The sequence below is a fragment of the Corvus cornix genome, chromosome Z, assembly GCF_000738735.6.
Source record: "Corvus cornix cornix isolate S_Up_H32 chromosome Z, ASM73873v5, whole genome shotgun sequence".
In the NCBI taxonomy this organism is placed as follows: Eukaryota; Metazoa; Chordata; class Aves; order Passeriformes; family Corvidae; genus Corvus; species Corvus cornix.
Genome location: NC_046357.1, coordinates 61,844,484 through 61,860,119, shown reverse-complemented (window position 1 = coordinate 61,860,119; position 15,636 = coordinate 61,844,484). Strand labels below are relative to the sequence as shown.

General features: G+C 35.8%; 1 protein-coding gene across 48 annotated transcripts in view; it reads right to left on the bottom strand.

Moving 5' to 3' along the window:
* Positions 1 to 15,636, bottom strand: part of PTPRD (protein tyrosine phosphatase receptor type D) — a 1,187,151-nt gene that overhangs the window by 72,900 nt on the left and 1,098,615 nt on the right. For 35 of the 48 annotated variants that reach the window (XM_039567532.1, XM_010392896.4, XM_019281930.1 and 32 more), the window contains 2 exons: positions 11,559 to 11,570; positions 9,111 to 9,223 (listed from right to left, as the gene is read on the bottom strand). In XM_039567532.1, the coding sequence (XP_039423466.1) occupies positions 9,111 to 9,223; positions 11,559 to 11,570 (125 nt within the window). Of the gene's footprint in view, positions 1 to 1,140; positions 1,261 to 9,110; positions 9,224 to 11,558; positions 11,571 to 15,636 lie in introns of all 48 variants that reach the window. The other 13 variants (XM_010392930.4, XM_010392906.3, XM_019281937.1 and 10 more) reach the window with 2 other exon arrangements.

Sequence of the window (15,636 nt, the reverse complement as noted above, 5' to 3'; positions counted from 1 at the left end):
CACACATGCTGACTGCACTAGTACCTTAAAACGTGCTTAATCTGAAACCCCATTATCAACCCCTAAAAGTACCTACAATCTACTTCAGGTGTAAACATCTTTGTCCACTGATGAAGATACTAAGTGAAAAAGAAGAAGAGCTTGGAATTGGAAGTACAGATGGGTGTATAAGGGAGTTTAGGACAGCAAGGCAAAAAAAAAAAAGACAGAAAAGATGTGGGGTCAACTAGAACAATCTGCCAGCTTAAGATTTGACAGGCAAAATTTTGTGAACATATTTATTTCAAGCTGTTAGTCTTCATGAGCCTTCTCCAAAATGCTTACATTCTTCTCTTCATATTTTATACTATCACACCTAAAATGAAAGTGAGGTTTCAACAGCTTTGGGAAGAAATCAGAGCTGGCAAGAAAAAGTTAAGCTAGTGAACCCCAGGATCTCTTGAAATTACAAAAGGAAAACACTGATGACTCAAGGGGGCTCAAGCTGGAAGGCATGTTGCACAATGCAGTTTGCTTTGTCACCGTGACTTTCAAGAGCATGCCTAAGACAGTTGACCTGCATTTCCTTTAAACATAGCTGAAAATGACCATGTGGCTACAACACAGTCACACTGTAGCATGTGTTTTAATTAATTTTGGTTTTAATTCTTGTTTTGTTTTGGATTCTTTGACATTTCAAGCGTCATAACAGACTCCAAAATAATGTCCAGCAGCACTGGCCCTAATTCTTCTGACCCTATGCATATATATTTCATGGAATCTTCATAGCACATCTGTGATGGTAAGACATTAAGGCAAGTTGTCAGTCAACTAACAAAGCAGAATATTCAGATCAGTGGGGAGATTCCTTAGAAATTTCAATTAAAAAATTAGTCTCTAAGTACTAACTTATTTGATGCAGCTCTGCTTCTCTCCCATTTTCTTACAAATTTTACTTAGGACTTGGCTACTGTCAAAATGAGTGTGGGTGACAGTCATCTAGTAATTACACTGATTGATCCAGATCAAGCACCCCCATGGAAAATATGTGAGTGAAAAGGCACAAGAGAACTCTAGATTGATCCAGAAATGGAGGTGGACTGATGTACATCTAAAACAGTGCTTGAACAGAGAAAATAATAGAGACAAAGATGTTTAGACCTTTTCGAGCGAATCGTGGGAGAGAGTTATTATCATATAAGGACTGAGTGGTAGTTTGGCTAGAGAGGGAGGACACAGAGCCAATCAGGGAGGCGTAGGGGACTGAATTACTGCTCAAAGCTGTAAAAAGTAAAAGCCAATCGGAAATGGGAAACAAATTAGTAACAGCAATAGACCATCATAATCAATCAATCTTGTACATACAGGCACTTCAGACATGCACAAAACAGTGTCTGGTAACTCAACTAAGATGTTTAAAGGTGCAGTTCCCCTACTGTAAACATAAAGGACATAAACCCAGTGAGTATGAGACTCGCTCATCACACAATGAACCTGACTAAATCACCAGCATCATGAAAACAAATCATAATAATTAACTTACTGTGAAGGAATATTTTTTTAGAGATGCTGAACATGATTTCTTTTTTACAATTATTTTGTTTATATGCTTCTCTACATGCCACTTGACATTTCCAAGGGGAGATTTCACATTAAACACTTTGTGAAAATATGAAATTTGAAGGAAAATTTTTCTAAGGCAAAAAGAGGAACTACTTACAACTTCAGAAAATGACAAATTTTAACTGCATATAAATCCTTCCTCTACGACTCATTTTCAGCAATCACACTTTGAATAAATTTCCTCAAATAATATTTGGCAGGTAACTTACGAAGTAATTGCATTTGGTCTATTTTCATACTTTAAATATATAAAATGTGCTCTACTGATATGATTAAAGTAGCTGTTTTTTAAAAGAACTGCTGGAGGACTTTTGTTATGTAATCAGTCTGTGAATCATAACAGAATATGCTATGAATGAACATCTAAGATGTCATCACATCTCATGCAAAAGCATGAGGCTCCTATTGAGCAGGTGTAGAACTTTATTCAAAAGATCCCACTTAAAATACATCTAAACTCACTTCTTCTTGTGGCTACAAATAAGAAAATACACTTATTTGATGACACACTCCCACACCAATCAACATAACATATGACAACACAAAAACTTAAAGACAAGATACAGCTAAACTACAACAGATCCTGTGACATGCTAAAAAGTCAAAAGAAATACCATGCTGAAAACATGCTTTCAGAATCTCTTTTAAATAGGGTATCTCTTTTTTTTTTTAAAAAAAAAAAAGAGATAAAAACCACCTGGAAACTCAAAGAAAAGAAAACCCCCAAAATCACCACATGCAAAACACAGTTGAAATTGTACCCATTAAAAATTTTTATTTCCAGATTTGGTAGAAGATTGCCAAATGTAAGTGGTCCTATGCAGCCTAGCAGAAACCCCTTTACATGAATTAAATAACAATGTATGGTTTGATTACAGTGTTGACTTATCTTCTGGTTAATCTGTGGTAAATATATGATTAAGGAACATGAAATAACATTTGTGCCACAATTTCAAGGAGATCTAAGAGAGCAAGGTCAGAATTCATCTGCATATTAACAGACATTAAACCTGTTAATTATATTCCTTTATCCCAGCTAATCAAGTGGGTGTTTTAGGCTTGTCAATAGCGCGTTAAATTAGGATTTCTTTTGTTGTCAGGGTTTTATGATAAGGGCTTTTAGAAACATTTATGAAACACACATTTATTTACCAATTTGGAACTGTAGGTTGACATACCCACAATAAACAAGAACAACATTAGAACTTAACCAAAGAGCAAATCTGCTAGTATACAGACTACAGTCTACATGAAGTGAAAATGTGACACATGATTGTCACAGAAATTTCTTTAGGAAATGAGTGCTACTTTAGGTCCACACTGAATTAATTGTCTGTGACTTTACAAACTCCTCATTTTTATTTAATAACACAGAACACCTTCTATGTTCTATGAACACCAATCTATGTTGACTAAGATATCTCTTTATAGAAAAGGAAGGAATCAGTAATGGTGGTTGTTGAGACTTATCCTTATCAAAAAGATAGAAAAAAAAAATAGCTACTTAAAATTCAGACATGGGAAATGGAAAAAAGTAAGGATAACCCTGATTCAACAGGTATTCAGCAGGAATTCAGCATTCATGAAAATTTATCAAGAATGTCTCTAGTACATGAAAAAAATTACTGTTACTTTAAAATTTCTTTTTCACAGAGTTGGAGCTAGGCCAGAACATGAAATTACAGAGGTAAATTTACAAGACCATCTCTAGAGAAATATATCATTCTGCAACAGCTATTTTAAAATAATTGCAGATGTAACTATAACATTGTAAAATTTTGCCACTTTTATTCCAGAAGATTTTACGTTCTTCAAAACTTGATCAACTATTCTGGAATGAAAACAGTTTCTGTTCTTCTGTATCACAGACTGAGCTCTAACAAGGAGACTTAGGATCTCCATAGCCTCATAGCAGAAGCACCACTTCTGAGTGACATGTAAAGGTCACCTATAGTGAGAAAAGGGGAAACTTAATTTTCAGATCCTGATCTAAAAATATTAAATACAATAAGATGTTACAAAAACTATGGTCTAAAATCCATCTGAAGCCTGTACCTCTTTCAGGTGCCTTAGCCCTCCATCTGAGACATGTTCATATGAAGAGCTATGAACATGATGTATGACAAACTCATTATGAGAAAGCATTTTAGGCTGTTTTTGCCACAGAAACAAAGCATAGTATTTCCTTCAGCATTGCCATGATTCTCACAAATGGTGGTTGAGAGGATAAGCTACACAAAGAAGTTTCCTGCTGTCTTGCAAAGCAGGTGACTAAATCCAGACATCACTTTTCCCACCTTTTTTTTACTTGCACCCTTTCCCTCTGAACATGTTTTATAGTTTTTCTGCTTTATCATGAAAAAAAGTTTGTGGAAATTCCTTAGCAACTCAGGGAATAAGTGTTTATTGAGCACTTATCTAATTAAAAAAAAAAAGTCTTTAACTTAGAGCTGTAATAGCTCTATTTATTTTTCTTGTATTTCAAAGCATCTTATTTATTTCATAAGATATAATGAGATAATAGTTTAATTGGCACCCAATTACAAAAATTACTTGTAAGTGTGACACATCTTATAGTTAAATGAGGATAAAAAAATCAGTCACTTTTGAGGCATGACTCAATTTAGTTCTCTGGCTGATTGGCAGATTGAAGTCTCCCTGAGCCTTGGATCTCTCAGAACCCACTCAAACAACTTAATTTCAGTTAATTTTCCTCTGCAAGACCAGGCTACCTTATTTGATGAAACCTTTTGTGAGGTATAATTATTACCCCTTCTTTATCTTAAGTTTCCCACGTGGCATAGAGACTTCTAAAATTTGTGCACCAGGTTAATGATTTTAATCCCATGTTTCACAGGAAACTTGTAGAATGGTAAGAAAGTGATAGACTTTTCCTCAGTTATTCCAGTTATGGAAGAATAACAGACTTAAAAATGAAATCCTACTGAGACTGGGTATTTTCATGTTTACTCAAAGAGAACTTGGCACTGCTGTGACCCACTCACTGGCATATGGGCTTATCTAACACATACACATTTTTGGATAACACACACAGGCATGGGGTCTTGTTCTCAGATACAGAACAGTGGGCTATTCCAAATGCCAAGGCAAAATGTGTAATTTATCTATGGAGTTACTCCATCCAATGAGGGGGGAATCCAGAAATGAATTGGATCCTTGCTGAACAAGGTAAGATGGGAAACTCTTTAGGTTAGAGCTCTTTAGGTCTCTTTAGATTATTGAAGAATGTAGTTCTTTAATGACATGACAATAAAAAGTGAAAGGAAAGCAAGACATTTCCTGTGCTGGTAGTTTTGACTGAGAAATTTTATGACATCTTCACGCTGAATTGACAATTTTATGATAAGTAAAACGTATTTGTGCTGAAATGAATCTCTAAATATCACCAAAGAAAAAATATTGCTTTCCCATATTTTCTGTCAAAAACTTATACCTAATCACCTGTATTGGGAATAATTTATTAATTGTGGCTAGAAATTCAAATTTACCCCAAGGACTTAGCTTTCAAATTATTTTGATATCTATACCTGCTCAGGTCTTATATACAAAATATATGATTGATAGCATTTTTGGAATGAGGCTGTTTAGAAATCTTTTAATATACTAAAGTTTATGACAATTGATAATTTTATAGGAGTGTCTCATTCACCTCTCCAAGTGAAAATTGCCAGTCCAGATATGCCAATATAATTTAGAACTTTTTTCTCTAACACTTCTGTACATTACAGATCCATTTGAAAATTTTTTCCTCTCCCACTGGAAGCCGGGAAAGCTCCAAGCAAACTGTGGATGCTTTAATAATCTAAAGAAATAAATAATTAAAATAACAATTATGTCAAATCATCTACCTTGATGCACTTGTACTGAAAGTACATTCACCGCTCTGTCATTTATTTTATCTGTAGGCAATGTTGAGAAATGCCTCACTGGATGAGGGCGACAGCAGATTTGTCAGTAAAAAGAACCTAACACACAACCACATCAGCCCTTCCCTTAGTTCCCTCCTCTGCGGTACCCCACTATCTAGTTCTGCTACCATGTAGAAAGTAAAACCCATACATCTGAAAGTGAAAGTCCAACAAACCCAACAAATCTGGTATCTGTAATGTATATCCTTTCTGTAGTTTCTCTAGGATCATCCTAAAAAATTTCCTATTGCATGTTATTTGATGGTGTGTTGCTGGTTGGGAGTTGGATAAACACTCCAGCACGATCTAAACATCTAAGCTAAATTTAGCCAGATTTTAATGACATGGTAGCCCTAATTGAAGTTAATGTGAGTTAAGGGAAATTCGGCTTTTGAAATTGTGCACAAGAACTGTACCTTGACTTCACTGTGACTGTTTACATACTAAGAACATGTTAATTAGCAAGTGTAACAGAGTAAGACAAATCTTCTGGGGTAAGATTTTTCTCCTTGATATTTGGTTGTATGCTGAGTAGTATAATGGCCTGAGCTGTGTCCAGGAGTCTTACGTAGTACAATAACAGGAAAAAGATCATAATTTGATATCTGTACTGTATTTTTAATAATAATTTTAGTTCTCCAACCTGTGAAAAGGATTATAGGAAAGAAGAAGAGTTCCTAGCAGAAACAGATCATATTCTGCTCAAATAGCTTCACAGAAAACTGCAAACTTCACAGATAAACTATAGCCCTGCAAGAAGATGTACGCCTTAAATCCTCTCCAGTTCTTTTCAGATCAATGAGGTGGAATTACAGTGTCTACAAGTGCCACAAATTCTGCCATTTCTTAATAACTTTACTATCTCAATGTAAATTAAGAATTAATTACAATAAATTAATTTTATATATTAGCACTTGGCAGCAGGGTTTTTTTCCTCACGTTTCATTTTAATTATGATGAATACTAAATAGATAGGTAAGATTATGCATCTAAATAAATACAGCACAGAAAATTAGGCTTATATATCTACTTATTATTCCATTATTTATTGGATGTAGAGGGAAACATAGTGATGGTTGATGAGGAAAAAAGCTGAGGTAATTAATGCCTTCTTTGCCTCAATTTTTAATAATGATATCAACTGTTCTGTGGGTACCCAGCCCCCTGAGCTGGAAGACAAGGATGGGGAACAGAATGAAGCCCCCCAGTCCTGGAAGAAATGGCCAGCAACCTGCTACACACTTATACACACAATTGTGCGGGACTGGATGAGATACACCCAAGGGTAGCAAGAGAGTTGATTAAAGTACTCACTCAGCCTCCTTCACTTACGTACCAGCAGTCCTGCCTAACTGGGGATGTTTTAGTAGACTGAAGGCTTCCAAATAGGACATCTATCAACAAGAAAGGCAGGAAGGAGGATCCAGGAAACTACAGGCCTGTCAGATTCTGGGGAAGGTCATTGAGCAGATCATCCTGGCATCCTTTTATCAGCAATTGTGTGGCCAGCAGGACCAGGGCAGGGATTGTCTCCCTGTACATGGCACTGGTGAGGCTGCACCCTGAGTCCTGTGTTCAGATTTGGGCTCCTCACTCCCAGAAAGACATCGAGGTGGTGGAGCATGTCCAGAAAAGGGCAACAATGCTGATGAAGAGTCTGGAGCACAAGTCCTATGAGACGCAGCTGAGGGAGCTGTGGGTGCTTAGCCTGGAGAAAAGTAGGCTGATAGGAGACCTTACTGCTCTCTGGAACTGCTTGAAAAGAGCCATGTGTGGGGCAGTCTGTTCTCCCAAGGAACAAGAGATATGCGAAGAGGAAATGGCCTCAAGCTGCGCTGGGGAGGTTCAGATTAAATATTAGGAAAAAATTCTTCCTAATGGAAGGGTCATCAGGCATTGGAACAGGCTGCTCAGGAAAGTGGTGGAATCACTGGCTCTGGAGCATTCAGAAAGCATGTGCTTGTCATGCTTCAGGACATGGTTCATTGTTGAACATCGTGGTGCTTGGTTAATGGTTGGAGTCAATGATCTTAGAGATCTTTCCCAAACAAAAAAATTCTGTGATTCTATTAAGCCATTTACTCTAGTCAGTATATAACTATATACAAACAACTACTTGTTTTAGGCATAAGCTAGACATATTAAGAACAATATTTTTTCTTCCCATGTTTCAAAGATTTATATGAACATTTCTTTCACTGTAAAACCCTTTAAAACTTTTATGAAAGTGCTGAGTAACAGATGAAAACTCTACCCAGAAATAATGAGCCTACATTAAAATTGTAGCCTCAGAAGGACACTGAATAAAAACTTTCAATTATTTTCATTTACTGCATTTAAGTTCCTATGGTAGACAGGTCCCAGAGCATGTCAACAGGATTGCCACACCAAGATGAAATTAAATTAGAAGACATGCTCCTAAAACACACCTAATTTGCCCCAGCTGCTAGGAGCAGTGTACTGGAACAGACTAAAAAAGCAAGGCTGGAACAAAACTCAAGCCTCCAGACTCTTCCCTTTCTACTTCTGCCATGTGCATGAAGTGTGGGTCTTTAGACACGTCCATTACTCTGCAGATACACTCCTTCTGGGGCAACATTATCTCAATGCAGTCACTGTTTAGAAGACAGGAATTCACTTAACCCTTTAAGTAGAATTTAGTATGTCAACTTCAGCAGCAAATCCTCAGCATCTCAAGCACTTACTTTCCTTCTTTTATGGACTTGAATTCACTACCTTTTGTACTTAATGTAGTAAGTTTGACAAAAACATGAGGCTCATGAAGATTCAACACCTAATTAGCATCAGACTCAGTGCAAACATATTGTAATAGAAAACAAGTCTACTGGGATATAATTTGATCAAAACAAAGCCAATTTAAGTAAAGTTGACTCCTACAAAGGTGGTAAAAATACAATTTAAAGTATTTGTCTCTTAGTGCTTCTTGACTATTAGATTAAACAGTTTTAACAGTGATTAATGAAAAAAATCATTCAATAAAATATTTGGGAATGTGTTGCTTCTGACCTCAGAACTACTGATATATTAATATCCTCCTTGACCGTAACATGTAGCCTTATTTTCAAAGACAAGACCATTTATCTAGTTATGTATTTCTCCTCTGTACTGTACATTTGCAAACCAGTGGAACTCACAATGATGTTAACATATTACCTGATAATGCAGTAGATAAAAGGGAAGCTTATTTTCAAAGAAGTGTCCATAAAAATATCATTAATAAACAGAGGGATGTACATTTCCCAGAAATATTTTCTAGTATTATTAGATTTAACTTGCAATTTTAGCACATAAAACACATCCAGACAGAATATGAGTCTTTGGGCTCTTCTTTACAAAAATTCAATTTTGTTTCATGCAGGCTTTTCTTTTAAATAAATTACAGAATTACTTCCAAAGCTAACAAAGAAATATATTTTGCAGCAAAAAAACCCACCAAAAAACTCCAACCACCCCCAATCAAAATACATACTTCCAAACAATCCATCTTTCTTTTCTGTAACGGGATCAGTAATCAGCCTGTGACCACAGAGCTCTCAGTGAATTATTACTGTCTCTTACCCGGAGTTTGAAAGTTAAGGCGTCGCAGCTCCACTGGGTCTGTGGGATGGTGAGAGGGGACCTCCTTGCTGTTGGGTATGCTGCTCTTTCTAGAATCAGATTCAGCCCTCTTCCTGCATGGAGAAGGTGAATACACATGAACAGATGATAGACGTGTTAGCTTGACAAAGGTGCCTGAGTGGTTAGAATTATATTCTGAAGGCAAGATGTTTATTTCTGAAAAAATATTTGATTCAGTGTAAAGGTAATATAATTATGCATGGTGGGTAGGAAAACCTACACTTTGAAATGGCAAAATGGTCAGAGAGAAAATAGCTGCATTCTGCCCTAAACTGTTCCTCCATCCTAATACTTTACTATTATAACATTAAACTTATAAAAATTCAGACAATTCATTATTTTAAATGCTACCTAGCTATATGTTTATAAAAAAGTAGCCAACTCTTGAGCTAGAACACCCCAAGTTATTGTCATTAAATATTTCTTATTTTATACACAGAGCTCTGCATTATTACATATAAAAAAACTTGCATTCTTTAGGTATTTTTAATATGAGAGAGAACAGTACAGAAGACATCAATTCCAGAAGACATCTATTCTTTTTACATTCTAGGAAGTAAGAATTTGCTGTTTCCTCTCATCTCTTTAAGAGCTAAACTATGTAATCTTCCTATGTCTGATCACATCTACATATATTTAAAGCTTAGATCTGTATGAATATTTCTAATCAAATTAAGACTTTCACTGCGAAGGAAGGAAAATAAAAAACAAACTGAAAGAATGAAAGAGAAAGAAAGAGAAAGAAAGAGAAAGAGAGAAAGAAAGAGAAAGAAAGAAAGAGAAAGAAAGTTGTCTGTTTTTCCCTTTCTCCAGAGAGAAGCAGAGTCCACGTGTGTTCTGACTGATATTTTTGTTAAAACTGACTCCCATTATCTGTATGTAGCATTATCTGATGTAAAACATGGAGAACCATGTTACATGAAGAGTAACCAGTCTGCATTCTTATACAGAAAGTGTCATCTTTCTTCACGAGATATCTGTGGGGTCCTGAATGAAAACATAATGTGGCTGATGTTTTTTATCTAATATAAAATGAAGAAGCAAACAGAAGAAGAGCTATGTGAAAACAGAACTGAGATTATTTTAAGGCTAATGATAGCAGAATATTTTCCAGGTGCCCAATATTTATGTTAACACAATGCTGCTTTTTTTTTGCAATGTGACAATGCTAAATCTGATTACTCCAGTCAATTTCTTGCTGCTCTTGAAATAATGAAGACCAGGTGACATACAGTGAGATTTCAAAAGTTATGCAAAAAAGCCAAAAGCAAGACCACCACAGGAATTCTTTGAAAGTCACTAGTCCTATGGTTTTATTGAAAAAAAAGTAAAAATGTTTTACTGTAAAAACACTCCATCTATTCTCCAGCAAATACCTTAATATATGTATTAACTTCTCTTTAGTGAAGCAATAAAAATTTAAATCTCATTTTGTTTTTGGTCTTTTTTACACAAAATTATTATGGATAAACTCATTTGAGATTCCTTTCTTTTGATTTGACTATTCCAAACCCTATCACAGTAGCACAATGCCCTGGTACTCTTTTTTCTCACTAAAGATGTGTGATGTAGCTTTCAAAAAGTCTTTTAACCTGTATTTCCTTCTCTTTATGTCTAGGAGTCTTAAGTTTCTGGGACTGTCCAGGGACAAGCTCCATTTAACTTTCTTCCACTTGAAAGTTAGTACCAGGCAACAATTTCATATTAATCTAATAAAAGCACTAAAATCTCTTCTAATCATGTATCTGAATATTTTGAATACTTATAGAATAACAGAATGGTTTATTATGTATTATTAATTGGAGGATCATTCTTGGGGTTTTTTTAATGTCTCCAGCCTATAGAAGACATCACAATTCTTCCAGATTGTGCAATGATTTCAAGATAGGTGGGGAAAAAAAGTTCCACAAAGGACAAATGGTATCACTGTGTCATTTTCACTTGTAGAACTGTAAGTCAGCGTTGAGTTTATGTGTATGGAGCATTACAAACATTCAGAGCAGCTAACACTTCAACTACAACCATGTATTCCTCCAAGAACTCTGGTTGTTGTGTACAACCACCGATTTCACTTCACTAAAACACAAATAAAACCATATAAGCATTGTTGAGCTCTGCTACCTCTTGAAAATTTACCTCATGGAGACACAAAAAGAAAAAAAAGCCAAAACCCAAACCAGTTAAACTTTGCTGCTTGTATTACATTACTTTTCAGTGCTGTAAATAACATAGCAAATCTTGCAGTTGCCCTCATATTGACAGATTACGGCCTACATTCACTTAAGACTGACAGATGCTTTGTCTTAGATCACTATCATGATGATTTCTTTTTTCTCTTTTTTCTTCTTTTCTGTATTAAATGAAGAGTGATTATTTTTCACTTCTCACCTGTCAGGTTTACTGCTCCATTTTAATGCAGCAAGGAGGGAAGAAAAGGTGAAATATTAGTTGACCAATAGCACAGAGGATAAGCATGAAAACAGGAGATACAAGAAATTTTGATTTGCAGTAAAGATATATAACTAAACCAAATTAAGAAATGACAGCTCATCAAAATATTCAACGTTTGGAAATCATTGAATCAATGGACGACACAAGGTCAGGTCCAAAGCGAATCTTCTGTTGAAAAATACACCTCTTTTAAACACTATCTACCAAGAAATGAGACTTCAAATTTTAGCCAGTGAGATAATGGAGAATGGGTGTTTAATTTGAGCCATGAAAGTAATATTAACATTACATTGAAAAATTACATCTCACTGAGATGTATCTCCCTCTTACATTCTAGAGAGAAGAGGGATGAGAAGAGATAGGACAGGAAAAATGAAAGTGGAGAGCAGACTGGAATGGGAAGGAGAGAAAGGGAGAAGAGGCAGAGAAAAGGAAGTGACGAACAAGGTTAAATACATGAGATACATAAGAGTTGTACTAAATTTAAAAAAATAATAAAAGAAAATTTCTAAAACTATTTTACAAAACCAGGTAATGAAGTAACAAGAAATTTTTAAAGGTACCCTGGAAAGCAAGGGCACCATAAATCTTTTTTCAATTAAGTATTACACGTCTTTTTAGATTTAGAATGAATGTCATGTACTAGAGGTCTACAGTGATCTGTAGAGATCTGTAGTGATCTATGATCTATAAAGATCAGGTAAAAAGGAAAAATAATTTATTATCTCTCACCAACATGTCCTATTATACACACACACTGTAAATGCAGTGTTTATCTTTCTGTGTGTTGATCATAATAAACAGGGGTTCTACAAACATTTAAGAGCTTGTACTCTGGAATGACCAGATACACACATTATGAAAAAGTCTTTGAAATTCTTCACTTAAGATTTCCCTTTCTCCTGTTTTGCATTTCTGTGCTTTTTTTTAACATCTGGTTTTTTTCTCCCTTTAGAAGCATGTTTCTTCTTATATCTCAAGATTCAGCAGGGGACCAGCAGGTCAAAGGAGGTGATTTTTCCCCTCTACTCCACACTGGTGACACCCCACCTGCAGTGCTGCATCCTGTACTGGGGTCATCAGTACAGGAAATACATGGATCCGTAGGAGCAGATCTAGAGAAGGGTCACAAAAATGATCAGGGGGATGGAACAGGAAAGGTTGAGAGAGCTGAGATTTTTCAGCCTGGAGAAAGGAAGGCTTTGGGAGACCTTACTGCAGTCTTCCAGTACTGAAAGGGAGCTTATAAAACAGACGGGGACAGGCTTTTATAATAGTGCCCATAATGACAGGACAAGGGGTAATGGTTTTAAGTGAAAGACGGTAGATTCAGACTAGCTAGAAAGAAGACATTTTTTATGATGAGGGCTATGAAACACTAATTAACTAGATTCCCCAGAGAGGTGATGGATGCCCCATCCCCAGATGCTTTTAAGGTCTGTGGATGGGGCTCTGAGAAACCTGAGCTAGTTGAAGACATCCCTGCTCATTGCAGGGGGCTGGACTAGATGACCTTTCAAGGTCCCTACCCAACCAAACTAATCTATGATGCTATAATTCAGAGTGCCAGCGTTACTATGTTCAAAAGATTTAAGTTTAGGCTACAGTCTTCTGAACCAACCAAAAAGCTGCACTTCATAAAAGCAAACAACACAGTGTCTGTCAAGGTGGCTTTAACTTCTCTTCCTTATAAATGGACAGGTCTATAATGAGGAACTTTTTGCTCTTCATCAGTGGAAAACTGAAATTAGGGAATTTGTGATTTCTTAAAAACTAGGAGGAATAGCCACAAAAATTCATTTGTTAAAAAAAAAAGAAAAATAAATCCAAAACACAAGAATGAGATGACAGGATGCCTCATGGGTACATTCACTCTCCTATCTAGTTTTTCCATTTCTGAGAAACACTATACAATTTCTAGAGCTCTTTAACACTCACTAACTAAGTCCCTAATCAACAAAATCCTATGTAATTGAACCTGTATCACACACTTAAAATATATGTAAACTGTGACTCAAGCAGACCTCCTAAAGGTTAGGTATTTCATCTAGGGTGAAACATCTATCTATCTAACACCATCTATCTAGCTAGGTTTGCTTTTGTTTGAGATTTTGGATATACATCTTACTATGCTGTATACGATACTCCATGTTTGAACAAAGAAAAGATTTATTTTCTTGTCCACAAGAAAATGGCCAAACAGGAAGTGAGATTTATCTAATTTACTTGGATCTCTTGATTTGATTGTTTATAAAGTTTAATAGATGGAACGATCTGCTCCAAAATAGCTGTCTCCCTTCACTGCATCTGCAGGGTGGCTTCACTGCTGCAAGGACAGAGAGCACTGAACTGGTTAATGGCCAAGTCAGTTCCATTTGCTAAGACATAGTCAACCACAACTCAGGAAAAAATAGTTTTTACTGTGAGGATAGCTGAATATGGGCACAGGTTGCCCAGAAAGGTCACTGAGTTTCCATTCTCAGCTATACGAAACTTGCATGGATATCTCTCTGAGCAAACTGCTGCAGGTGGCCGTGCTCTGAACAGGGCTGGGATGAGGCAGACTCCAGAGGTGTGGCCCTTTGATTCTGTGAATCCGTGAGCTCGCACACAGTATATTTATTAATTGGCCTCATCTGTATTGGCTATTGTATCGAAAGTATGTCTGATGTCAATAAAAGGTACTCTTTCAGTATTTTTCCCATCTATCACTGTTACTTACTAAGCTGCAATGACCTTTTGGCTATATTCTAATATATGAGCCAAAAACCTGTCTATGAAATATCTTTGCTTTCAGATTTTAAGAATAATAAATGCAGAGGCAATAACCTTTATACAACTTAGCAACAAATAATAAAGAGTTCACACATGCATTCCTTGTCTTTGGCACAGTTAAATACACTTCAAACCAACCCATGCAACTTATCCACACTATCTAATAATGTCTGTTTTAAAGAAGGGCAAGACTTCTCCCCATAAAATTCTTTTGGAAACTGCAGTCATAATTTCTCTGTGATTGTAATTAAAATGTCTAAGTAGTATTATAAATCATGAGCTTAGTGGTCCAAGTCTGTTCACAAAGGTTTCTATGGACAAAGGGAATTAAGCATAGTTGACCTTTATTTGAGTTACTACTCTTTGCACTTCAGAAGACACAGTCATTTCTTGGTCGTCCTCTTTGCACTGCATATCCTTTAACAACATCCTCTTCAATATTTTTTGTATATATGTTCATAATTAGACTGATGCCCTCTACCTTCATTTTCTTTTCTCACTATCATACTTGTTGCACTCAAACCTCCATATATTCTAGAAATATAAAATTTTCTGTATCCATAAGAATTGCTTGTTTGCCTGCTTTTTTTAAACATATTTTTCCCATCTTACTCCTGTAGCCACAGTGAATTCATTTCGCTCAGAAATTAAATTTCACTGTTTTCTCTAAGCAATATGTTAAATATCCCAACTGTCTTGTCATTGCTCTTGTACCGTCAGTAAGTCTATCAAAATCTAGCACTAAGCTTGCATTCAGGTTACTCTTGAAAAAAAAATCCAATTATATACTACATTTTTACAGAAATGAAAGCTCATAGAGGACCACAGGCTGCTAAAACTGCAGTCATAATTTCTCAGAGGTAATTTGCCAGATCAGTGCTGTTTAACAAATTAGAGTAAAAAGCTGAAAATAGAAAAATAAATAAATACATATGGACATTTGCCCGAACAGTTCTAGTACACATAGTAAATAGCAGATGGAAAATATGTCCCCCATTCTCAGTGAATGACAATCTCTTCACACTACTGATAAGCAAGTCTTACCTGGTCATATGTGGAATATTTCCTTTTTTTTTTTGGTTGTTTTTTTTGGTAATAGATTTGAAGATTGTTATTTTGGTTCCATAAATGTAATTAGTAACTCCAGAAGCAGTTGCACATCTGCTTAATATACTATTGTTTGGATACCTTTTGTAGTAGGGGAGACAATTTACTTTTAATACTTCAAAATATTCAGACA